The sequence below is a fragment of the Balaenoptera borealis genome (assembly GCF_965194805.1).
Source record: "Balaenoptera borealis genome assembly, chromosome: 2".
NCBI classification, from domain to species: Eukaryota; Metazoa; Chordata; class Mammalia; order Artiodactyla; family Balaenopteridae; genus Balaenoptera; species Balaenoptera borealis.
Window position 1 is genome coordinate 136342380 of NC_138867.1, and position 26762 is coordinate 136369141.

At 39.6% G+C, this 26762-nt stretch overlaps 1 protein-coding gene across 7 annotated transcripts in view; it reads right to left on the bottom strand.

The window, feature by feature from the left end:
* The window catches only part of EBF1 (EBF transcription factor 1), a gene marked incomplete at its 3' end in the record, with an annotated part of 393745 nt that overhangs the window by 355338 nt on the left and 11645 nt on the right, over nucleotides 1-26762 (bottom strand). For all 7 annotated transcript variants that reach the window (XM_082379092.1, XM_082379093.1, XM_082379090.1 and 4 more), the window contains exons 5-6: nucleotides 23054-23127; nucleotides 13514-13582 (exon numbers count right to left, since the gene is read on the bottom strand). In XM_082379092.1, coding sequence (XP_082235218.1) covers nucleotides 13514-13582; nucleotides 23054-23127 — 143 coding nt within the window. The remainder of the gene's footprint in view (nucleotides 1-13513; nucleotides 13583-23053; nucleotides 23128-26762) is intronic.

Sequence of the window (26762 nt, forward strand, 5' to 3'; positions counted from 1 at the left end):
CTTCAAAAGTATTTTGTACAGTTAACTGTGAAAGTACTTTCCTTATTTCAAATCGAATCTGGTGTTGCTAGAGATTAACATGGTATGACAACAAACCAATTTCTACAAGCTAGAAAGACAGCAAAATATATATGGTATATCACCCTCATCGTTATTTTACAGGATGGCATAAAAGATGTTTGATAATAGCGGTTATCTCTGCCCTCCAATTGGTTCTATTAATGGGACCCACAACTTGGCTATCTACCTTTCATCTATCTACTGTGCTTGTCAGATGAAAGATTATGTTGAAAGAGGAGCTTAATTTTATTTTCTAGATTTAGAGAGAGTTAAAGTTACACACACACACACACACGGCATCTATGAGAAGTGGTAAACTAGTATACAGTATAATTACCACAGGAGGAAGTTTGAGATGTACTCCTTCTAAATCCAAGTGTTCGTTCGGCAGAAGCAAATTAAAGACGTGGGGTGTGTTTTTTTAAAAATTATTATTATTATCTTATTGGCTAAATCACTCCTCTGTCGACATTTAATAAAGGGTGATACACCAAACACTGCTGATTTGGGGCTTGGCGTAATGACCGACCTGAGTGAAGGTTTGTGTACAAAGTGGCTCCCCATTAAATAGGGCTCTGTGGAAGCAGCTGGTTCTCATTTTGAAACAACCGGTTTCTCTATCCCCAAGTGCTAAAGAAAATAATCCCTGCCATCTATGACTACACACTTTCACAGAGGCAGCAATGAGAATTTGATTGTGGAGATAATTAAAGTCATTCCTGGAACTTCCAAGAAAAAAAAAAAAGGAGGAAAGAGGTGGGATTGAAAGAAAGAATAGTCAATGACAGTGTTTAAAATTAAACTATGACAAATCATCTGGAGTGGAGAAGGAGGAGGAGGGATCCCCGCCCTTCACGGAATTCGGTGGAAGCAGCTCTCTTTTCTCTCCATGCTGCAGCTCCAAGGGGAGGCTGAGATGCCATTAGTCAGGGCCACAGCCCCCAGTGTCCGGCTTGGACGCCGAAGAATCGAAACACAGCCGGAGAAACTCCTTGTCAATGATGGCATATCACGATGAGATTTTTTTTTTAAGTTTCAATCTTAAGTAAAATAGTCGGGGAGGAATCCATCTGGATTCTAGAACAAATAGTCATTCCGGCTGATCTGAAACATTGACATTATTTCAACATTAAGAGAAAACAAAAAAGATATCAGACCTTTGAAGAGCTTATTTTTTGTGTTTTAATACTGTGCTGCTCTATAAGAACCCATGCTCCGACAGCCTGATAGCCTGAATGACACTCGACTGAAGCTACATTCCCCGAACGCCTACAGATTTCATGGGCTTGGGGAAAACTAAAATATGTGTAATCTATCTGTCTGCACTATCTGCCTTTAACAGGAAGAAGAGAGGGGCTCAATGAGGACAATCCGAGGCCTCCCAATTAACCTGATTAGTTCAGCACGTTGCTCTCATGAATGACACCTTATCTTGAAAATAAGGGAGAACTTCCTTCCTCAAGAATGCGCAGGAGCCCCCAAAGCCACAAAGATGCAGCCTATCAAACAGTGAATGGCCTCTGCTTCTTCCCCCTCTTCCCAGCTCGCACACAGGTCAGGGAGACCAGCAGACACAGCGCCTGATTGGATTTTGTGTCCTAAGGACAGGAGGCAAGCTCCCATCTGCCCAGGTGGCCTTGGAGAAGGCTGGGAAAAGGGATGCCCTGTGGGCAACTTCAAGCCCCTTCTTTCAGAGTCAACCAGGCACATGATGGGATTGGGGTGGGGGACGGGGGGTTGGAGGGAGGGGGGAGATTCATTAACCCTTCAATCACCAGAGTAGCACATCAATATTATACCTGCCTGAAAGAAAAAACAGTGAACTCTTAAGTCTTCTAACGTTATATAAAACAAAGGCACTGCTGAAACATGTTACCTAACACTGATTTCACATTTGATATAATAATGGGAGATTACCAAGTTGCTATACAAAAATAAAGCTTTCCCCCCAAACTCTCTGAAATCTGCTTGCTTGCAAAGGATACTGTGTGTGTGTGTGTGTGTGTGCGTGTGTGTGTAAATTCACATTATCGTGTGTAACAGACATACTAGTTAACAGAATATATTCTTGAAAATGTGCTTTGTGCGAATGTCAACAGCAGGGTTTTTCACTTGTCTGCTCTGTGATTTACTTGATCAATTAAACAGGCAATGAGAGGATTTGCATGGTAATCGTGTGAAGATTAACATTTTTAAGTGTAACAAATTTAATATTTTATCTTACATTTTCTGTTTCTCAACATTCTTTAATGGCAGTGCCTTTTCACTTTATTGTGTAGTTATAACAAGCCTGTCTTTAGGCAGAGAGATGAGACCACCAGATTCAACAACTCCATTTCTAGTTCCATTCTTTCATTTCACAAAAACATACTCTAAGCACCTGCTACACAGCAGTGAGGCAAATGTGCTCAGTGCTGGGGATACAGCAGCAACCAATACACGCAAACCACTGCCCTCTGGGGTTTACAGTCTACCTCCTAAAGAGTTTATCAGCCTCAGCAATACCAGAGGGAACTCAAATCAGAATTTCACAGCTGGAAAGCATCTTAGAGATCTTTTCATTCCAGCCCTTTTTAAAAAAAATAACAGCCACCTTCTATTGAATGTGATTTATGTGCCAGGCATTGTGCTAAGTGCTCTCCATGCATTATCTACTTATTCCTCACCACAACCCTATAAAGTAGGAACTACTACTCCTATCCCGGTCTTACAGATGAAGAAACTGGCGCTTAAAGAAGTGAGGCGATCTGACCGCAGCCCGAAGTTAACACTGGCAGAGCTCAGATTTGATCCCAGGCAGTCTGACTCCACAGCCTGTGGTCTTAACCAATGTGTAGACTGCCTCAGAGGAGTGCAATAAAACCACGGAGTTTGCCCAAGTTCAATACCACTGAGTAAGAGCTAATAGGCAACTTTGAACCCAGGGATATTTTTCCTCTGCACCATGATCTCTATCTATCTGAAATAACATTCTCCTATTTTTTTAAAAAAAATCAATATATTCTTTTCTACACTTACTATTCCAGTTTTTTTTTTTTTTTTTTCAACTCTGAGGCACTAAAAGCTCCATGAGGGAAGGAACCATGAGTGTCTTATTCACTGTTATATCCCCAACCCTGAAGACAGTGCATGGCATATAGTAGACGCTAAATAAATATTTGTGGAAAGAAAAAAAAATGAGTAACTCCTCACCAAGAGGACTTAGTCACCATGATAAACTTCAGTAAGGTAATTTTGCTTATTAGAAAATACCATGGCGGGCTTGCCTGGCGGCGCAGTGGTTGAGAATCTGCCTGCCAACGCAGGGGACACAGGTTCGAGCCCTGGTCTGGGAGGATCCCACATGCCGCGGAGCAACTGGGCCCGTGAGCCACAACTACTGAGCCTGCGCGTCTGGAGCCTGTGCTCCGCAACAAGAGAGGCCGCGAGAGTGAGAGGCCCGTGCACCGCGATGAAGAGTGGCCCCTGCTTGCCGCAACTGGAGAAAACCCTCGCACAGAAATGAAGACCCAACACAGCCAAAAATAAATAAATAAAATAAAGAATTAAAAAAAAAAAAAGAAAGTACCATGGCAATCATCACATTAAGAATAACAATCCATATGGAATATATCATGTTCAGATTGCAAGAGCTGCCTGATTTCAAGCACCTAATATGTGCCGAACTCTGTGCTAGGTATTTTAACCCACACAATTCTTCAAAATTGAGATGATTTTCCCATTTCAAAGATGAAAAAAACTGAACCCCATGAGGCTCAGGTATTGGGAATTAATAGTGGAGGGATTTGATTTTCTGCCAATGGACTCCAAATTCTAGGCCTTTTCCATTATACTCTGCCTTTTCCCAGGTTTCTCTTTGGATTAGTGCCTGTTTTTTCCCCTAGTGAAACACACAATGGTTTACTCATCAAATTAAATGAGGACACAAGAACTCAAATATTGCTCTAGCAATGGGTACAACAATTTATGTTATATTATTACTATTATTTTTAATCCCAGAGGTTAAGTGCCAGATCTACTAAGGAAACTGTTTAGGTAAAAAGGTTTAGATTGATTCATGCAAAGGATGAAATGTGGATACCAAGAAAAATAAATGAGGCTACATGAAATACTGAAAACAGTATTTTATTTCAGCTGCGCAATTGAGAAGGAAAAAGATCAGGCTGAGAGCTAGGACACCGATTTTCTAATCACTTGCTTTGTCACTAAAAAAGTTCCTTCAGCTGTGTGCCTCAGTTTACATGTGTGTAAAATGGAGTTAATTTGTGCCCTAACATTTGTGTGAAGAGAATTCTCTGAAATACTACCCCTTAAAGGTCACCAATAACTTTGCAAGTTCCATTCAGATGTAAGTTACTATTAAATTCACAATGGTCAGGCATTTTGTTTGTTTTGTTTTAAGGTGCTCATAGGCCAGGATTCAGACGCTGGTCTTCAAGAAAACATGCCGGATGGCCAGAAGAGGACATTCCTACTCCTATAGCCGCAGAAAGAAGTACTCAATTTTTTGAAAGATATTCTGAGATGTACGCCATACACCTGAGATTAGAATCTGGCTTTAAGAAAAAAAGACCGTGTAGCAAATACAAGTTTTCAACATTGTAATAGCTTCAAAGATAACTCTTAACCAACTTTCTTTTCTAAAAAACTTCCTAATAAATAAAAAAGAGACATCTCATTTTTCATCTTTGTTTTTGTCTTTGTAACAAGTGTGTGTGTGTGTGTGTGTGTGTGTGTGTGTCTGTGTACATGTGAGAGGAACCAAACCTGACACAGGTCCAGGGTTCTTCAAACTAACTTTTCCTTTTGTGAGGGGACTTCAACCAATAGTGCATCCAAGACTATCAAAAATGATGCCTTAAGATACTACTAACAGATCAGAATACTAATGAATGGAAAGCATATTCAAAATAGGGGGAAGTTATTGTTCTACTGAACAATGATAAATAAATTGCAAGTAGCATGATAGTCTGATCTTTAGACAGAAAAAAAAAAAAAAGCTTTAGTCAAATCATGGTTGCTTTGGGAAGGTGGAGGGCAAACAGCCTCTGACCATTAGCCAAGTTGTCTGCCTGCACTCTGCTGCCTCAGTCTCACCTCCAGCCTGTGTAGAAGGCACCGTCCAGCACAGGCAACACTTGGGGCACAGCAGGGAGCAAGGTCACACAAAAAAGCAGCAGCTACCATCATGGAACAAGATATCCTGACCTTTCATTTTGATCATTTCCAATTCATTGATTAAAAAAGAAAAGAAAGGGCTTCCCTGGTGGCGCAGTGGTTAAGCATCCGCCTGCCAATGCAGGGGACACAGGGTCGAGCCCTGGTCCGGGAAGATCCCACATGCCACGGAGCAACTAAGCCCGTGCGCCACAACTACTGAGCCTGCGCTCTAGAGCCCACGAGCCACAACCACTGAGCCCGCACGCCTAGAGCCCGTGCTCTGCAACAAGAGAAGCCCCCGCAATGAGAAGCCCACACACCGCAACAAAGAGCAGCCCCAGCTCTCAGCAATTAGAGAAAACCCGTGTGCATCAGTGAAGGCCCAATGCAACCAAAAATTAAATAAATGAATAAAATAAAAATAAATAAATAAATAAAAAGAAAAGAAAAAGTTATTTCAACCTGGAAATGCCATGTCATGAGTGTTCATACCCTACAGAAGGGCTCTTCTGACCTACTCACCCACTGCCCCACCAGATGTAGAGAGTATCAATATTTGGTCAATCAAGCAGAAAATGAGCAAAAAAAAAAGTTCTTGAGGGAGTCTTGATATTGATTAAAGGGGCATTTTTTTAAACCACCATAACGTTGACATGAACCAAAATTTGAGAATCTTGCCAAAACACTATACGATACATATAGTGACCATGTCCAGATTAAAAATGCACACGTGCCTTGTGATTATTATTTTCTCTTTTTTCCCTCTCCTGGCATGGAAAGTGTTAAAGAAAACAATAAAAGGACAAGTTAAGTGTACAGGGTAGGATTTACTGGCATTTACTTTTAATCTATGGCCCTTCACTCTGTAGCTTATCGGGCCTCTGTCAGTCCTTTTTCCTCCTTTATATCTCATGAGGAGCCCCCCCATGCTGCTACTGAGAGACAGAGCCCAAGTGTCTATAAGCTTTTTGTCAGGTAAAAAGAGAAGAAAAAGGAAAGGAACAAGAGGAAAAGCAAAGCTAAGAGGCATCTATTAGATGTCACTAGGCTTTTGTATTCATGTCAATGATTCAGGATTAGAGTATTTGAAATAATCTTATTGAGAGGAATCAAAAGGCCCACCGAGTGAGAGGCTGCTCTGTAGCATATGGCAAAGGCACGAACAATATCTTATTAAAGATGTGTTGGCTAACACTATTACTTTATATTATATTACAAAACTATTGTGCCTCAAACAGTTAGCAGGATGGTATAGTTACCGAGTGCCATTTTAGAGGTTATTGTGTGGGATCAAGCTATATAATTTGCCAGCTTTTCTAGTTACATCTTTCCAAGTAGGGTTTGGAGGCAAGTTTGGACCTGGAACCAAGCACTTCACCTTCAAAAATAAAAATCCCCAAAGCACACTGAGGATCACTCTGTTCCCACTGAAAGTGGAATATATATTACATGGATGAAACACCAGTGGCATTCTCTTCCCCAGAACCAGTTTCATTAAGTTTGCATCATTTACCATATGTGACCCCCTCTCCCCCCATGAAAAATATGCAGGGTTTTTTTTTGGCTTGATTCCCCTCCTCATGAAAAATACACACACACACACACACACACACACACACACACTCAGCTTCACACGTTAGTAGGGTTAAGGCAATTAAAATTCTATTACAATAAGTACTGTAACGTTAAAACCTTCATTTACCTCTGGACAAAGGCTTGTAACTGGAGAAAGAGTTTGCGAGGGAGATTTATCTCCATCTACACACACCTTTAAAGGCAGCAAGCAACCAAAGACAAACCTGTACTGTTCACCATATTTCACTGATTGCAATTGGAGTATTTAGGTCACTTTTATATTGTCCCGGATGGTATACAATTACACGGTTTGTAAAGGGAGGGATGAGATGGTGGGAGGAGAGAGAAGGAAAAATTAATGGTCTATTTCAGATAATACCTGATGCAAATTAAAAAGACCAAAATGCCATCTCTTTATATGCATGAGCCTCTAAAGAGAGTTTTTAAAATCTGGTCAATTTTTATTAAAGAGTTTGGTCAGGTGCTTGAAGTAAGGAAAAACAAGTAAAATTTATCAATGGAGAGTTGCATTTGGGGAGGGATTTGGGTTTTTTTCCCCATTCTAAGCAATTTATTTCAGAAAAGTAAAAGCATATTTAATATAATAATATATTCTCATCACAAACTGTGCAAAGTTGTTAGATGACACACAGAGGAGTTTGTAGTGCTTTTCTGTATTTTTCCAGAACTGTTACAAAAACAAAGTTATGATGACATGGGATTTTAAACCCACACCATGGGCTGACACCCAGGCCAGTTACACATATGAACTGTTGATTCTCTGAAGCTCCGTTAAATACATTTCTTGGAAGTTGCTGCCATTATTTCCTTTACAGGAAAAACACTGTTGTTCATTATACGGTGTCTGCAGTAGTATTATACCATGTAAAAGTACTTTGCATTATGATATATTGTCAGCATATTTGCAATCCATTTGAACGTATTCTGGTTGTGTATTTGGGAACAGCTGATAGCAAATGGAATATAGACTGCTATTAGCTGATTGTATTCATTATTTTCTTTTTTTTTTTTTTGTATTCGTTATTTTCTTATCACAGTAGCAAACTGCACACAAGTGTACAGGCTAATCTCACATTCAGAATGGTATTATCTGATATGTGATAAAATTTAGAATGATAGTCTCTCACATAAGTCTCAACGCTAATAATCACATATGAATTCCCACTGAGAAAACAAATGTTTAAATACGGTAGGATTAATAAACAACCATAAATTCACGCTCAGTGTCAGCGCTGGCTTTTCACTTTTGGAAAAACATAAACCTCTCAAACCAACCAAGAGGACAGCAATTATCCTGCCTGCGGCAATTTTAAAGGGTGAATTCCTCCTCCTTTTATTTTAATGGAGCATTCAAAGTTAGGAAATCAGGCAATATAAAAGGCGTATCAGAAATCTGAGAAATGCATTGATACCTCTGGTTCCTTGAGCCCCAGATAGCTGTTTGTGTACCTTAGAGACTGATTATGTTTAGTGGTTGGTCCTTCTAAAAACTGATGAAGACCAAAATAATGAGTTGAAGGGTCAATGAAATAAAGCCATGAAACTCTAAAAGCCTCATCTGCAACTTTAATAAAAGTATGTTTATGTTCATGTTAGTTGAGGACATTTTTTACAGAAAATAAAGGAAAAATTTTTAGTGAATTTTTGGATTTAAGTTTGATTATAAAGGACAGGGAAATCATTTACTGTCGAGGGAAACTGATGCCTTCACCATCTTAGGATTGTAGATCTAGGAATTAGAATATAGCCCACCCTGCTCAATGTTTAAAAAAAAACTCAATTATATTCTAATTCTAAAGTTTTACTATTGTTTTCCTATTATACAAATGAACATATATGTTACATAAACACATCAGGATCGATTTAATCAAGAAATTAGCTTGGTGATAAGACAACACTGTGCTTTTCTGAAAAGTCCTATTACAGCATTTAAACCTCTTAGATGAAGAATGGATCTTAAATAAAATTGTTTCTCTGAACAACCCTGACGTAAATCAACAGGTAAAATGGCCATTCCAATATTTTCACTCCTGAACATTCTATTTCAGACAACAATCATAAAGAAAACCCGTTTAGTGTCACCTAAGTGAAAGTGATCTAGTTGTGAAAGATCTTTAGAAAATCCTAGAAAAAAACAAATATACACTTCTTTTGTTCTTTTTAGGAGACCCTTGGGTAAGTGTGGCCTGAAGAGCTAATTCCGAACAGGCTATATTCTTCATGTTACAAAATTCATGTATTTTTTTTAAATGTTGCATGTCAGGACTTACATCTCAAATGTAGATACAGAGATTCCTATAAATGGAAAAGAAAGACAAATCTGTTAAAGCTGCAATAAGCAAACCCAAAATCTTTAGAGGGATATTAGTTGGCAGGCTTTAAAAATCCATGTTTTTAATATTGGCCGTGAGGGACCCAAAACTTGCCAGTTACTCAGGCCACATTATATCCCGAAAGGACTATGTCTAAATTCACACAAGACAGGAGAAGATAATTTGAGGAGGAATTTCATCCTTTATTATTTCTATCTATTAAAAGAAAACAGTCCGCTTGTCAACTCTCATGATCCACAGCACAAAGAAATGAAGAATTGGGCTCTTATGTTCTCCCTTTATTTAGTGATCCAACTATTTCATCAATCACACTGATCTTAAATTGAAAAAACAAACAAACAAACAAGTATTGAGCCATCCCCTATCCTGCCCTACTAGAAGTAAGTGACACAAATCTGGCCGGAAACTTTAGGGCTCTATGGGAAAGGAATCCTATAGCATACTTCGGAGAAAGAAATGTTTTTGTAAGACCATCTGTATTCATCCATGTCATTGCTCAAAGGAAAATAAAGAGTTTTGTGAAGCAAATCTAGAATGCACAGTAATCCTAACTAACTAGATAAGGAATAACAGTCTGTACACTTAATATATTCAGTTCAAGAATTTATAAATAAGTTTCCACATAGAAAATGGAAGTTTTTTTATGAATTCAGAAAAACTGGGTTCCCAATTCAGACTACCCTATGTGACTTTTGTCATTATCATCTTTTCTGATTCTTACAAAGTAAACCTAATTAAGAACCTCCCTCATTAGTCTTCCAGAAAAATTAGCCCAGCTTATGCTAATTACTCCTGCAAAATTTAATAAACTCGTTGAAATGGGAATAGCCTAATGAGGTTTTATTTATTGAACTAAGATAACTCCAAGGAAAAAGGTTAGGACACAAGGATATCCAATGTTTTAATAAAACTACAATTTATTCAATTTCTAAACATGAATTTTATTGCAAACCTTTTAAATTCAAATATGAGTTGCTATATGAATATGTTAAATCAATCTCCACCTTAATCCAATAACTGCAAGTCATTTTTTGCTTTTTACTTTAACAATAATTACCACACATAGCCCTTTACCTCAACGATAATGAAATTTGCTGTTAATAGTTCCTGGTCATCAGCTATTAAACATAACACATTTGACTTTTCCCATGTCTACACAGCCCAGATATCTAGATCATTAGGCACAGCCTGGTTTTTTATAATTCTCAATCAAGCCATTTGGCATTAGGCAGAAATACAACCTGGCAGTCAACTCCAGATGCCCACTTTGTACATTTACAGAAATTTTCCTCCAAACTTGTTTGAAGTGACTTGACAAATTGTCACAATCGTAAAAAGAGTTGGGGTCGTATTTTTCTTACTTTGTCACACGTTATTATAAAAGAAGAAAGTAGAAACACATTTTCTAAATCACAGTATATAACTGCTGATTTTGTTAATTCCACTTTTTTGATACAGTATGCCGACCTGATGTCCCCAAATCACCGGCAGCAAAAAATACAGCCAAAATTTATCACAGAAATAGCTTACCCTGTACCATTGCCGTATGACCAGAAAGCCTCTTCTATCAATCCTATAAATAGTTTTCCTGAATAACCACTGCTAAAAGTCTTTTGACTGATAAAAATAGCACTGTTCTTCCAAAATCTGAAGGACAAGCAAAGGGAACTAAAAATTATTGGTGCCCAAAAGGTGACTGCGTGTTAAACCGATGCTAAATCCTAACACAAGGATTGCCTGTACCCTCAGCTCTATAATTGCACGTTGTATGCATCTTGTAAAAACAGTTACTATTGCTACTGAATGCAGGCCCCATAACCTATTTTTACAAAATATGCAGGGATTCGCATCCATAAATCTGAAAGCAAATCAAACCCTAAGCACGTAACACAGATATTATGCAATCGGTAATACAGAATCAAATTGGAAACTATGAAATTCAAACACGGTTGTCATCATTTTTTTTTCCTTTGCAGCAATTTTATGGAATTGAAAAATCTTTTCTATTTTGCCCTTCCTTGTGTAAGTTCTTTTCCTGTTGTTATTCTCTTCGTTTGTTGTTAAAAATGGAAGTTTCACATATCAGCACAGACAGGACTGGAGCTTTTAAAACCTTTGGCAGACTGAAGGACAAATAAATTCTGAAAACTCAGATGCAAATAAAAATAGCTAAATGGGGTTGTGCATATCAGCTGGCATCACTGCTTGAAAAGACGGTTCATGGGAGACAGTGGCAACAGCCAGCAAATAAACATATGTTGGGACTCATGCAGATACCCTGGGTTTCAGCCGTTTTTCAAGTACTCCTCTCTTAAGAGACCAAGATTGGCTAACACCGTTTTCTACTTTGTCAAACCAAAAAAGAAAAAATGAAAAGGATAAATGTCATGAGTAATATCTCTAAAGCCACCGACAGTATAAAGTGCATACTTATTTTGCCTAAATTGTTTGAACTACCCCAGCCAAGGAAAGGTTTTAAGTACCCTACTGGGACAGATGCAAGGCGGCAACAATAGAAGCCACACTAATGCAATCCAGGTAACACAATCCTGTTTCAAAAACACGGGCCGGGCTAATTACAGCGCTGCTGAGTCAAGTTTCTTATGCCATCGCAACCCACAGAAACAGGTCAAAATCAAATGTTATTCAAACCACAGTCATATCAACCTTCTATATCAGAGTCACGGCTTAAAACCAAACGAAGAACTTAAAAGCTTAACCCATTCAAAAGCAAAAAAAAGTGTTTTCATTGCGGATGGCAAAGTAAGGTTCTTCTCATCATCTGAACCAAAAGAAACTGTGTGGCAGAACCAAATGTTGATAGTTTCAAAGTTTGGGGGAATATTTGGGCTGGTCCTTTGATCAGAACACTTTCTTTTTGATAGAAGAGTAAAATCTGCTTAAAATAACAAATGGCATTTTGAAGAGAGGTATTTAAGTGAAACAAACAACATAAAGGTTATATTTATTTTTTATCTTATTCATTTAAAGATTTATCTGCCATTGCAGAAAAAAGAAATTACATAATGGCATGTGTGCTTTTGTAGATAAACATGCTATGCTAATTCCATAGGCAGCACACAACTTCATTACACACTAAACCATTGATGTTTTTAACTTTGAATCAAAGATATTAATCCTCACGTATCAAGCAAAGATGTATGTCTTTGGTGAGTATTAGTGAAAGATAGTTAGTTAAAATATCTGATTGAAATGTAAGTTTTATAAAGCTACTTGGCAATCAAAATTGGGTTTAAGCCTGAAGAATCACATAAGTCAAAATCAACAACCAATGTTTTGTCACAAATTACAATAAAGCAAACACTTTTTCAGTCAACTGAAAAATGACAGAGCAAGCCTCCAAAAAGTAAAGAATTGGAAAGACAGATGGGTGGGTGGGGCAGGGGGGAGGTGTCAAAAATCATTATTACCAAACCCCAAAAGGGACTTTTGTTCAGCTGTTGATTTCCTCAATGAGGGATCAGTCAGTCTTACCTGTAAGACTCTTCCAGCTAACGGAGGGTGCTAGCTCTTGTCCTAGCTGACAACTGACAGTATCTATAAACCTTGAGGCCATTTAACTCCCAATGAGTAATGCTATGTAACAAATGGTTTATCATACATGTTTCCATACAATGAATTTCAATAATTAAAATGTAAAACGAATATTTGGAATGCAACTTTGCATAATCTGTGCACACACTGACTCAAAATTGCGCCGAACAACTAAAACAGATTTATTGTTCTACAGTGATTTACTTGGTCATGTCAGATTAGTAATATGGATCTGTTTAAAAACACAATAATTAAGACAAGCAGGATAAATTAATCAACTACAAGGCAGCATGAGCTACAATCAAACACGGGAAATTACTGTAGAAAATCCTGGTTCACAGATCTCTTTAAAACTGCTTTTATGCATAAATAAAACCTTAAAATGTAGATGGATTGCGTCCAACAGAACTACTGTAGCTAAAAGTGATAATGATTCAAACATTTTTCAAATAAAAGTTAAATATTTATAAGCACCCAACCACATTTCATAAATCACAAACTATTATTATTTTATTTCTGAAGCTTCCTGGCACAGCGCGAGGATTGAGCCACAGAAAGTCAAGAAAGAAGAAAATATGCCTTTAGGAGCGTGAATCAGACACAAAACTGGAGCAATCCAAGAAAACAGGCCTCCAAAGAACATTCCATATGGCTTTCCCAGGAATCGCAATAGCTCGGCGCAGCTGAAGTCATGACCAACAGGCAAATTTCGGCCACATGCCTTCCTAACCCTCACCCATGAGCCGCGCAAGGCAGGTGTTTCATTATAATGAGGAAAAAGAACCGAGAGAAAGTAGAGCGGTCCCTACCTGTCAATTATCACTGGATCTGAGGGAGTCTCATTTCGGTTGCCACAGCTTTTCTTGTCACAACAGCGGCTATGGAGCAAAAGCAAGAGGATTTAGTACAACCATTACCATGTAAAATCATCATTTAGGCAGACAGAAGGTTCAAATTGCTGGGTTGCAAATGCTAGAATTACCACAAAGCCATACCTGGCAATCAACGGATCCCTGAGACAGAACGTTCTATTTGGGTCACCTATGGGTTAATGGCCAGGATTAACCTCTCCCTGCACAAAGGAGGGAGGGAGAGGGACTCCCACAGAGCGAGGACTGACAGCCCTAAGATGGGGTCTTCCCATCACTGCCCGCAGGACTGGAAGAGTTCACTGTGAAATGCATTATTATTACATCTACCCAATGAGAATATTCAGGGTTGTGGGTGGCTTAAACACTCTTCCCTCAAGATCACACTAATTGTGTGGAACGCGTCAATAATGAGGTATGAGTGATTTCTCCCCCTCCAGTCATTTTGTATTAAATGGATTCCTTTTTCTTCTCCTTCCTCTTTTATGGGAGACGTTTCCTTCAACCACAACCTTCCCCAAATCCTAAAACTATAACTGTTTGCTTTTGAACCATGTTCAGAATGTAAGAATAAAAGTACAACACAATAATTAAGACAAAGAGGCAAGATAAAAGAAAACAGAGATCCACACATCCTCTGGCTTTTGTGCCCTGCTCTGGCCACTGTGCAAGTTTCCTGGAAGCATTTAGGACAGTTGCTCCAAAGCCTGGCAAAAGCCTGACAATGGACGCTCTTTATTAGGTCAGAGAAAAGGCAGACGTGGGCAAGAAAAGCACCTACTATCAAAATCCCACCCCACGTGTGACCTTAAAGTTGACAGTTTTTTCTTAAACTGAGATGCTTCTAAAAAGTGAAAAAATTAGGGTTTTTGAAAACTACCCATGGTCAATGGAAATCCGTCCATCTGAGACTTGTTTGCAAATAAGAAATGTGTCCACTGGCCAGTCTATACCCAAGGGCACACTATAAAAGCACGTATTTGATCAGTCAAGGAGGTGAGGGAGTTATCCAAGCATTATACATTGCCTTGCACCACAAATAAAATATGCACTTTTCTCCCTCTCGCTTACACAAGCACGCACGCACACACACAAACATACACACAGACTCATTCGACTTAGTGAATCAGAGAGCCTAAATTTAGAAGGCTGCTAGAGAGAAACAAACACTGAACTTCATTTTCAGGACCCAGAAATATTACGCCTGCACAGGGAGTCTTTCAGCAAAGTTAGGAAGTCTCTCTTTTGGCTGTAACTATATCTCTGAAAAGAGAATCAGCTTCCATATTTGGTGCTCATTCTATTTGCTTCTGGTATCTTCAGAAAACAACAGCAAGAATTGTATCTCCTTTGTCAAAACCCCAGCTAAAAACCACGCCACTCCCTTAAGAGCCTTTCCTTTTCTGATTCAGAGGAAACTATTTCCTCCAGGCCTGAGTTCTGCTATACTAGTACCTTGAGGATAGAAAGCCCAAAGGATCCCAATACCTAAAATGAAGAAACAAGGGAATGAGAAGTATAGTCGTTGAAATGCATACAAAAAAAAAAATAATAATAATTTACAAACTAAACTCCATCCTCCCTGAACTCTACTCCCTTGCACCTACATCTCAAGGGCTTTGCCAGAAGAGCACAGTGGTTAAGCACATGGACTCTGGAATCCGAGCGGCTTGTGGCAGCTGGAGCAAGGTATTCCACCTCCTGGAGTCTTAGTTTCCTCAGGTGTAAAATGGGGCGATTGTGGTACCCACCCCTAAGTGTGAGGGCTCAGGTCTCCAAAAGCAGCCCATGGACAGAGCCCAGGTCTTTACCCAGGGATAAAAGCAATGCATGGGAAGGCCTATTTCTCCTTTCTATTTTCCATTTGTTCCTTTCTTTTTCAAAACAGCGACTGGGCAAATCCCCATTGGTCAAACCCTCACCATTGTCCTGCCTGGACTGAATGCCTTCCAGAGACTCGTCCAACTCACCTGATGATAATTTCAGACTAGAATCTACATCTCAAGACAACCTGATTCTCTCCCTCCTCGCTGTCATCACCCTCATCCAAGTCACTTTCACTTCTCGCTTTAACTCCTGCAGTGGCCTCCCACCTGGTCTCTCTGTCTCTACTCTTCACCCCCCATGACAGCCAGAGTGATCTTTTCAAAATGTCAATTGGACTGTGTAACTTCACCGCCCAAGACCTTTTAATGGCTTCCCACCGCACTGAGAATACATCTATGGCCAGACCACCTCCCAGTCTCCTGTCACTCTCCTCCAACTTGCCAAGCTGCAGCCTCACTGGCCAATTTCAATCTCTCTAATGGGCCACGCTCAGTCTGACCTCAGGCCCAGGTCCGGGCAGGCCTCCGGGCCTGGACCGCTCCTCATCCAAGCCCTGCCTAGTTAGCCAGCCTCTACCCCCTCTTTGGGCCTCAGCCTCTAGGCTCCTTCCTTCCTCAGAGAAGCTGGCCCTGACACTTGATAGGTTCCTCTGGTTTTTCCTTTCAGGGCATGAAACACAAAGCAAATTATATACTTACATATATATTTGCATATTTTTTGTCACTGTCTCCTCCCACCCCCTCCCCTACTAACTCATATGCTTCATAAAGGAACACACTGTCAATTTTATTTACCTAATGAGTAGCATAAGGCCTGGGACAGAATAGAGAAGCTCAAATATTGGTTGGTGGATTGGATGACTTCATGAATGAATGTAATGTACTGGGGAAAATACAATCCAAGAAAACAGGAAGGTAGCAGATAGAGGAAGCCAAGCTGACCCTCTGAGCAGACACTGCTGAGGAAAGGAACGTTCACCTCCACCCCACCCCATACGCCAGACCACCTCCCCAAGCAAGGGCCACACTAGGCCTGAGATTTGCCCTGTGCCTTAAGCACTCTCTTCATCCCCTTAAAATAAAAATGCCCTGGAGTGCAGCCAGCTGAATCGAAGCACAGCCTAAGTGAGAACAACCCCTCTCTGCTGTGCCCCCAAGGGACCCAGGGAAAAAAGCAGATGCGAAGAACAGAAGTGTAGAAGGACTAATAGAATAGGAATAAAATAGGGATAATGAAGAAAGGAAAACAGACTAAAGGGCTGGAGGTCATTTATCATTTACAAAACCTTATACAAAGTATGAAAAATAGCCCAACAGGTTTCCTGCCTCTCAAGTCATGTCACTGCATCACGTAGTCATCACCCCCAAAACGGGATTCTTGGGCTCTGCTCTGCGTCTGGGGTGGCAACAAAACAGTGTCTACAGTTTAAGCCCACTTTTAAAATATACTCATATACACATATACATATATGTGTGTGTACATATATACATGTAAATATGGAACTGTGCGCAGCATTAAAAAGAACGAAGGTGGGTTTGTACACACCATCACGGAAAAAAGTCTACATTATGACCTGAGAAAGCCAAGCTGCAGAATAGTATGTATGGTATGGTCCTACTTCTAGGAGAAAAAAAAGAAAGACTGAGAGAGAGGGAGGGAGTGAGGGGAAGAGACAAATAGTTTCACAAGCCAGTTCATACCCTCACTTCACTCAAATTTCTGCACAAAGTGACAGCCTGCAAAAGCCCTTCCCTGACTACCCCCAGAGCTCTCTAGCCCCTCATCCTGCTTCACTTTTCTTCCTAGCACTCATCACATTATATTTTATATTTGTCTTCTTATTTATTGTCTGTCTTTGAGTACAAGGGCCTTAGACTGTTCTGTTCATCCCTGAGTCCCCAGCAACTAGAACAGACTGCAGCACACAGTAGGCCCTCTGGAAGTATTTTTTGAATGAATGACTAGAAACTTCAAAGAAATAGCCTATAAGGAGTGGAATAAGTGGGGAAGTATAGAGGATATATATTTTGTTTCTGTATTCCTGCAGTCTTCTGCTTTGTATTGTAATATTATTTTCCTATTAAAAGACTAAAAATCAACTGCAAATTGGGGAAGGAAGGTCTTCCTTTAGGCTGAGCTGGCATCTAAGCCCCTGAAGCTCCCTAGTTCTAGCCCAGAGCCAAGCAGAGCAAGGACCTGTCTTCCTTCCTTGTGATGGTCTTTCTTGCCTTCTCTTTCCTCCCTTCTCCAAGCTGAACTGCTCCCTATGTCCCTCTACTGAACTCAGAAGGACTGAGAAAGGTGGGTACCAACCACCACTGTACACAAGGCAGGCATTAAGCAAGAGGACAGAATGAAGGGAGAACAGATTCACTTGTGTTTAAGGCAGGAGAGGTCTTGGGCTGAAACAATACAGTACATGGAACAACAGATGCAAAAGCACTTCAAGGGAAAAGTTACCAGGTTAACAGAAGAAATTACAGTGCTAATCATGTCCTCATTTACTGTGTGACTGATGGCTCTTCAGCCCTTCAAATGCTGTTCTTTAGACTCCTACTGTGTTTGTCAGGCACTGCACCAGGCACAGACCTGGCATTTGCTTCCTAAAGCAGGAATCTGTCAGGGGACTCGGAGTCTCCTCATTTGCTTTGTCACAGAGCTGGATTCCCACTACTTCACATCCCTTCGCAACCTGCAACCCAAGTGGCAGGAGAGCAATGTGGCCCATCACTGGAGTGGGGACCCAGCACCTGGTGTCCTACGTACACTGTGGACTCAAAACAGCAGCCCTTTCCCCAGCAAGATCATGCATCCCTCAGACAAGCTAGTCCAGGGAAAAGCAAGCTTGTGAGTTTCTTCCTTAGCAGCATGACACAGGTGGCATCTCTCTAGTGCACTGACACATGGCTTCATAAATCATGGCAAGAAACATATACTTGTTTCCTGGTCATGAGGCCTGCAGATCCTCATCTTAGGGACATGGAACTTCTTCCCATAAGTAGAGGCTCTCTCAAGTGGAGGAAAGCAACAGCTCTATCTCTAAGCTTTACAACAAAAAGCAAGATTATCTTACCCATTTAGCGAAAGTGGCTAGAGAATGAGATATATGAGTTATCTGAATAGTCTGATTAATAGTAATAAGCTCATTCTTTCCCTCAGTTAACCAACATAAGTTTTTCCATTCTTTAAAAAAAGACACACTCCTTCTTTTCTCTTGAGTTGGTTTCTTCACTGTCCAGCTGTCCCCTTGCCAGAGTTGCCGTCACTCCTTGCCACCTGAACCCCATAAAAGCTGGCTTCTGGGCCTCAGCGCCAACTTGAATGTCCTCTCTTGAAGTTCACCAGTGACTTTCTGGTGCTTTTCTCAGTATTCAAGTTTATCTGGATCTCCCTACACTTACTACATGGATGGCTCCCTGTCTTTGAAACACCCTCTTTTTATTTCTAGGCTCTGTATGCTCAAGGTTCTTTTTCCTAATTCTCGAACACACTAAATAAGATGGTTGCCCAAGAACGTATCCATGGCCTCTTCTCTTTCTATTCACCCATCCTTGTCAATCCCATGTAAGCCCATAGCTTTACCTTGCACCTTTGAGAAAAGACCTCAGAAGTTGGTTATCCTTCGCCCTGACTCTCTGCCCAGCTCCAGGCCAAAGGCCCACCATCTGCAGACCTCTCCCCAGAGAAATCCTGCCTGAACTGCCAACAAATGGACCAAAATGCTCCTTCATGCACTCTCTAAAATCCAGGTCCTGTCTCACCTTCCTCCCAATCCCTGCAGCTAAAACCCACCGGCAAGTATGTCCTCCTTTCTCTGAGCAGCTGTGGTCCTTGGCCTCACCTCTTATCCCTGTCTACCCTTTCTACAGTGCTGTCTAGTTATCTGTTTTATGGGTCTCATTCTCCCAGGCTAACCTGTCAGCTCTCCTACTATAGGGGCCAGTCCTCTTTGGCTCTTCATTCCACTGTGCTTTGCACATAGCACGTGCTAAAATAATGAATGAAAATATACTTAACAGCACACCTAGAATGAACAAAGCATGTTAACATTTTAGTAGACACTTCCCTTCCTTTCAATATTCTCTTACCATCTTTCCCTTTGAGCAACTCTGTGCCAGGTACTTAACTAGGCACTGCAGATGTTGCTACTACTGCTCCCACTACTTCCACTGCTTCTATTAATATCAATACTGATACTACTGCTGCTACTATTAATAATGACAATAGACATTCGGCACTTACTATGTGTCAGGTACCATGATAAGCATTTATCGGGATTACAGCATTTAATCTTAACAACCACCCTATGAGAGAAGCAATAGTTTCTCCCCATTTCACACATGGGCAACTAAAGCAGAGAGGAAAACTGGGTAACTTCTTTGTCTTCAAGGAGCTCTTAGTCCAGCAAAGAAAGACAGGCCTTGGACACACAATTACAATGTGCTGCATGCTATGAAGGAAAAGCGCAGGATATCACAGGAATGCATAATAAGGGGACCTCGTTCAGGCCAACGACCGGGGATGCTTAAGTGGGAATCTGAAGGAAAAAATGAGAATAAACCAGCTAAAGAGGAAGGAAGAACAAGCCATATCAAGGGACCAGGCTAGCCCTGGGAGCTCATGGTCCACAATGTTAGGCACTGACAGTGGGAAAAAAATGCCTTCCTAAATACGGCACCCATCCCCTGCAATTGTCCTGTTCACTGGAAAGGGAGAAAATCTGCTTTGCCCTGCCTGGGGGGGCTGGGAACTAGACTCACCTACCAAGCAGAGTTCCTATTTTCCATTCACATTTTAAACACAGGATGTGGAGATGCATTTATAATCAAATGCTTTGTGGAATGAATCCTGCTTTTAAAAATCCTTCATGGGGCCATACTTTTTAAGAGCTTAATCACCAAGTATTAGCAAAATGTAATAATGATGACTGGTATAATAAATTCCAGTTTACAAAAATGCAGAACCTCTCCCAGAATTCCATGGAAAGAGTTCTATGCCATCAAGTCAAAGGGGTTTTGTCTCAAAGAGAGACAATAATAACAATCTTATGGCAGTAAGTCCTTGAGACAGCTCATGAAATAGGGTTACCCTCTCAACAGAACAAAACTGATTTTTTAAAAATTTGTAGCCACCTAATACACAATTGCCTGGTGTTTATTTTTTTATTTTTCTTTTTTCTTTGATGACAACAAAACAGAATCATCCCAAGCCCTTTCCTGTCGATCTAAATTCTCTGTGTCTCCTTCATCTGTAGCTCCAACATACTATAAATATACCTCTCTTGTGACATAAACACAAAGTTTTATTGTGCCGTTAGCCTTGATAGAAAGCACTGCAGAAAGTTGTTTAGAAATTAAATATCTAAAACAACCTATTTTAAAATCCAGGGCCCTCACTATTTCATGTCTGCAGTGAAGAAATTTCATCTTGGGGAGAGCAAGCTGTCTTTCACACCATATGGTTAATGGTGGTGCATAGCAATTAGCCAGGCTGATTAATGGTGAACAGACTCTAATTTTATGCTTATAATTGAGCCTGCATTTGCACCCCTGGTGCAAATTCAGCACATCCCAACTTCCACTTACAACCGGCAAGAAATCAAGAGAAATAGGATGGTGTGGAAAGTGAGAATTTTTTTCCTAAAGCCCCCTAAAGAGCATCAGATTTGCGATTTAAAAGACTGTTAGCCACACAATAGATGACAGGCTTGTGTAATAGGGTCATGGCGGCCTGGTAAACAAACAGTACCCCTTACACATCTATAGGCAGCCAGGAAAACCATCATCTGTAACATTAGTAGCATGACATTTTGAATATGGCTCTTCCCTCTTAGCCATGCGGTACAAACATCATTTGCCTTCAGTGGCTTGAGAATTTTATTTTTTGCTATTTTTATGTTTCTAAAAAATAGAAAGAACATCAGCAGTAAAGCACATCAACCAGCATCATAACGTACTTTGGACCAATGAATTTTAAGAACAAGAAAAATATAAATTGCATTAACAGAGTGTAGGCTTGTGTGTGAAAGGCATAATATAGCTTAAGTATTTTAAGAATAATTTCTAGCGTAGTCCAAACAAGTACAGATATGAGATACAAATCTATGATTTATAGATAATAGTTGGCCTATTGGTTGAGATCCGTCTTCCTGTCTCCTGTTTGCTGGAATCACATGGAACAGAATACGGAAAATTCATTCTAACAACATGCTAATTGTGGGAAGATAAAATAGAGATATGGCTGGAAAAATAGTAATACGAAGGAGGTCATTTTTTTAATGCTTTTCAAAATGATTTTACTCATTTTATTCTGAAGACTGCAGCTCAGCTTTAGCTGTGCAATTGTTGTATACAGTATAACACTAATTTTGCCTAATAATATCTTCTAAGAAATCCATGACCATAGTTTTGGATTTTGTTGCTGCTTTAGAGTTAGAGAAAAGCAACCTGTTTTCCGAACAATTAACAAGTTTTACAAATCACTAAAGTGAAAACTTGTGAAACTCCTGTATATTTTAGAATAATATATTAGTATGTTTTTTAAAAAGGAGAAAAAGAAATTTTTACATACATACATATTATAGATACAGAAGAAGTTACTACTTGGGACTTCACTAAGGAAACACATTAATCTCTTTTCTATTTTATTTCCACCTGTAGAGTTTTCAGATTGCTTTCCCCACAAGTCCGTGGGCAGCAAATAAACCCACCCATGCCGAAGCAGCAGCTGAAAGTCCTAAATGGTTTGGTCAGTAATAGTCAGGAGACAAGCATGCTTTGTGCCAGGAGAGCCTGCGTGGCTAACAAAGCAATTAGTAGCCCTTCCCTGATGCAGAGTGTCATCGTCATGCTTTATCCAATTACTCAGAATATATCAGAAGCAAAGTGCCAGTGTTATTTTATGAAGAATTAGAATCCTAAACTGCAAGTTAAAAGGCTGTTCTCTGGTTTACTCTCTCCCATGTGGAGGGCTGGCTGAGACCATGGAAGTGAATGTGGTCTGCTTGCCTGGTTTCAAACGTAGCTTCAGACAAAAATAAAGATACTCATTTGTGGACCACATGAATGTTTATACCTTTCAGTGACTCATCTTTGCCATCCTTCCAAAAGCTCGCTACATTTAAGAAATGTTAGCTACATTGTCATAGTTATATAAAAGGTAACTAAGATTAAGAGATCAGATGTGGGGTTGGTGTGGGGAGGAATGATGCCTATGTACGGATGGTCACATTTTTAAGTGGAAGAATTAAAAAGGGGAACTATAACTTTCAAGTCTTATCCAAACAGAGGTTTCTGCTGATATCAATAGAACTCTTATTTTACTAGCAATGCAGTTGAGCACATATATTAACACTAAAAGGGTTATATTGTATTTTACTCGATTGAAAGGAAAACGGGGCAGGCACTGCTTTGTGCCCATTAACAATGTGATATCAAAATGGAAACGTATGTCTTTTAGGATGAAATCTAATAAATAATTGAGAACCACTGTGATGCCTGACACTTTACTACCAAATACTCACATCTAACACTTTTTAGATTGTCTAACAGAAGATAAACATATACCCAAAAACAGACCTGAATTCACCTAGATTTGAGATACAAATTCATCTTCTCTTTTCTAATTAAAGGGAAAGAACAAGGTATTTCTTACCTGCACATGATTTCGTGTGTGAGCAAGACTCGGCACATTTCTGGGTTCTTGTCTTGGCCTTCATACACTATGGCCTGTAAACAAAGGCACGATTTGAGCTAAGAATGGAACCAAGTAGCAGAGGACAAACTACCACAGTCGAGTTCTTGACCATTCACCACCGCCGCAAGGCCAATTAGCTTTCAGAGCCAAAGGCCTCACTGGGCTGATTGTTTTAAGACAGCTGTTAAGGATCAACCCAAATTGAGTGGAAGGGGATATGTTCCTCTTTGTCCCATCAACCACCTTATTATAACACACATCTTTGGATCCTTGTATGAGATGGGCTTCTGTCGTCAAGACAACCACAATTCTCTCTTCAATTCAGAATAAAAATAAATCTAATCAATGGGGAAGGAAAAACCCAGAAGGCTTAGCAGATTGAGATACTAGTGATTTAAAATATAGAAAAGCACATGGATTTTATTTTTAAATGATTCGTATTTGTCGCCTCATTTTACTACTTCCAACTCCAACATGTAATATTCTAGAGGTAAGTAGTAGAAAACAAGTGAGGGTATGGTTAATGAGTCCACTCACTGTCTTGAGATGATTCATCAATCAGGGGAAATCCTTCCTGCCTACAGCTTGAAAACATGTGCTCTCTGGGGTGTATAACCACCCAAACAGTAATACTCGCCCGCATATGCTGGGGGAAGGGCAGGGTTGGGGCGAGGGGAGTTAAGCCATAGTTATCTCCCTCAACTAAGAAGAATTACATCTGACTCTTAAAATTTGTTGGAGTCCCAAACCACCTCACCAGCCAAGATGTTTTTGTCTGTTTTTAGTAATATGTGTACAAACATTTTCCTTAAGGTCACCAGGAGGTTTCCTTGAGACCTCTGCTTACTGGAAGATCTACATGTTAACACCTGGGCCAAAGAAAAGCTCACAGCTATGGGTAGAGCAGTGCTCTGCATGGGGATACATTTTAACTAACTTAACAATGTAGCACTGCATAGTACTAATATAACACAGCTTCAAATTGTTAACAAAATTACTTTCACACATTCAGATAACTCTCAATTTCTTGGTGATGAAACTACTTAAATTAACCAGAGACTTTTTAGGATACACAGAAACTGCAGTAACTAACTTATAGTTGGCTGGAATGTGCTTGTTTATGAACCTGAGACTTTTAGAACTGTAAATGATGGAGGACAGCTTATGACACTATGTGTGCAGACCTTCAGAGCAGGCTCTGACTTTGTTACCTAACTCCATTACAAAACAAAAATTGCAACAAATTAAAAAATGACAAAAAGTACCTGCATAAGGAGAAAACATTTCTCTACCATTGGCCCATCAAAAGCATTTTTATGGTTAGCCTGTTATAACCCTATATTTTTTAATGTTTTATTTTGCCATAATTTTAGATGTACAGAAAAATAGTAAGGATATATAAAGAATTCCAAGATACTCTTTACCCAGATGCCTCAAGTGTTTACATTTTAGTAAATTTGTTTTATTCTTCTTTCTTTCTCTATTTTCTTTTCCTGAACCATTTATTAGTTAACTGCAGACGTGCCCTAAATACTTCAGTATGTATTTCCTTAAAACAAGGAATTAGCTTACATAACCATAGCACAATTATCTGAATCACAAAATTAACATTGATACAATAATCTAATGTAAACATCTGAGACTCACCAAATACCCAATAATGTCTTTTATAGCAAACAACAACAAAACCAATACCAATCACTGCATTCAGTTGTCATATCTCCTTCAATAAGGAATATTCCTGAGTCTTTGTATTTCATGACATTGACATTTTTGAAGAATATAGGCCAGTTATTTTTTAGAACATCCTCAATTTGGGTTTGTCTAATGTTTCCTCAGACTTAGACTAAAGTTATGTAATTCAGGGCCAGAATACCACAGACATGACGCTGAGTTCTTCTCCCTGTATCACATCACACTGTCAACTAGTTCCACTAATGCCAGTGAACTTTGACCATTTGCTTAAGGGGGTGCCTGCCACCCATCAGAGAGCACAGCCAGATTTGTGTACTGTAAAGTTACTACTTCACTTTAAGTAATTCATAACTATCCTCTGGGGAAATCATCTAGATTATGTTAACATCATATTATGACTTAAATTTTCACCCATTAGTTTTAGCATGCACTGATGATGCGTTCCTGCAATCTTAAAAGACCTTTTAAATACCCAGGAAGTTGCTTTACTCGAGAAAATGCATTAAGTAAATTGAAAATGTTTTAAAAACCAAAACTTATATCTGCCTGCTTTATTTACTGCAATCACTGCTTTAAAAAATCAAAGAAACACTGTAAATAACTGATTAGATCTCATACATGGTGCTAAAAAATTCTATTATGCATTTCTGAGAAATCCTATTACCACTACATGTTTTGTGTGTTCTCTTAATACCCCTGAAAACCTGTTTCAACTTTAGTTTTCTGTCATGCTAAACTAATACAAATAACTTGGTGAATAAAATTCACAGGTATTAATGGGGTTTTCCTTCCTGTTTAAAAAAAAATTGGTTTTGGGAGGAGAAAGGAGTATCAATTACATCAGACCTTCTCATTTTGACTCTTTCTAGATAATACCAATATTATTTTTTACTGAGGCTGCTGGTTCCACTGAAATCAGTGGGCCCATGATGATACTGAATTAAAGATATGCTGCAGTGAAAATATGTTGATGCCCCCCCTCAAACAGTAGATGACCCATGGTCTCCCAGGTATTCCATGTTTTTGTCTTTGGTGACTGAACATCATTTGTTGAAGGCCCAGGGCCTCCGTAATACATCTCTACCAAATGTCAACCTGCCACTTCGCTTCTGGCAGCAGAGTCAAAATGGAGAATCTTCTCTACATCAAGCATAGGAAAATGAAAGCATGAGTTTGGATTTGCTCAGAAATAGTTAAACTCTGGGGACAGAAAGAAGCATGAAGTTTCTTCTGTCCCTTTCCTTGGGGCCTCAGCAGAACAATACTTCTCAGCACATAAACACAGATAAAGAAGTGCTTGCTGCTTCTGTGACTTCTGAAATAAAAACAAGTGAAACAGAGAGTCTTCTCCCTCTCCTAAGGAGTAGAACTAAAATCCTGGAAATAGTGTAATCTAGAACCTCAGTGTAATAGAGTTAGCTACACAGTGAAACTCTGTCAAAGGCAGCTCCACCTCCAGCCTCGCCTAAGCAGTTTTTGTTACTGAAAAAGCTTGTTAAAACACACACACACACACCACACACACACACCACACACACGCACCACACACACACACACACACACACACACACCACACTATTATATAAAAGTATGGTCCAAGAAATCGACATTCTGATGAGATCCAACATAGGAAAACAGGATAAATCTATTTTGATGAATGTCTCCGATGTAGAGTGTCAACAATAAAACAGACATTTAAAAAATGCCTACAAGTTCTCCCTCCAGCTTTCACACATACCACATCTCTACCCTGTACATTTAGCACACACGTCAAGACTGGTTCACAGTTCAGCAAACCCAGACTTCGAGCCTAAAAGGAAAGGGGTTCTCTAACACCAGCTTAGGGAGAAGTTTCTGCTTGTTTTCCCAATTTAAATATGTGCCTCTTTGGGGTATGAGTGAAGCTCATTGAGGCCAGATCAATTGGGAGATCACAGAAGCATATAAACAGCACTGACTACTTTAAGTGAAA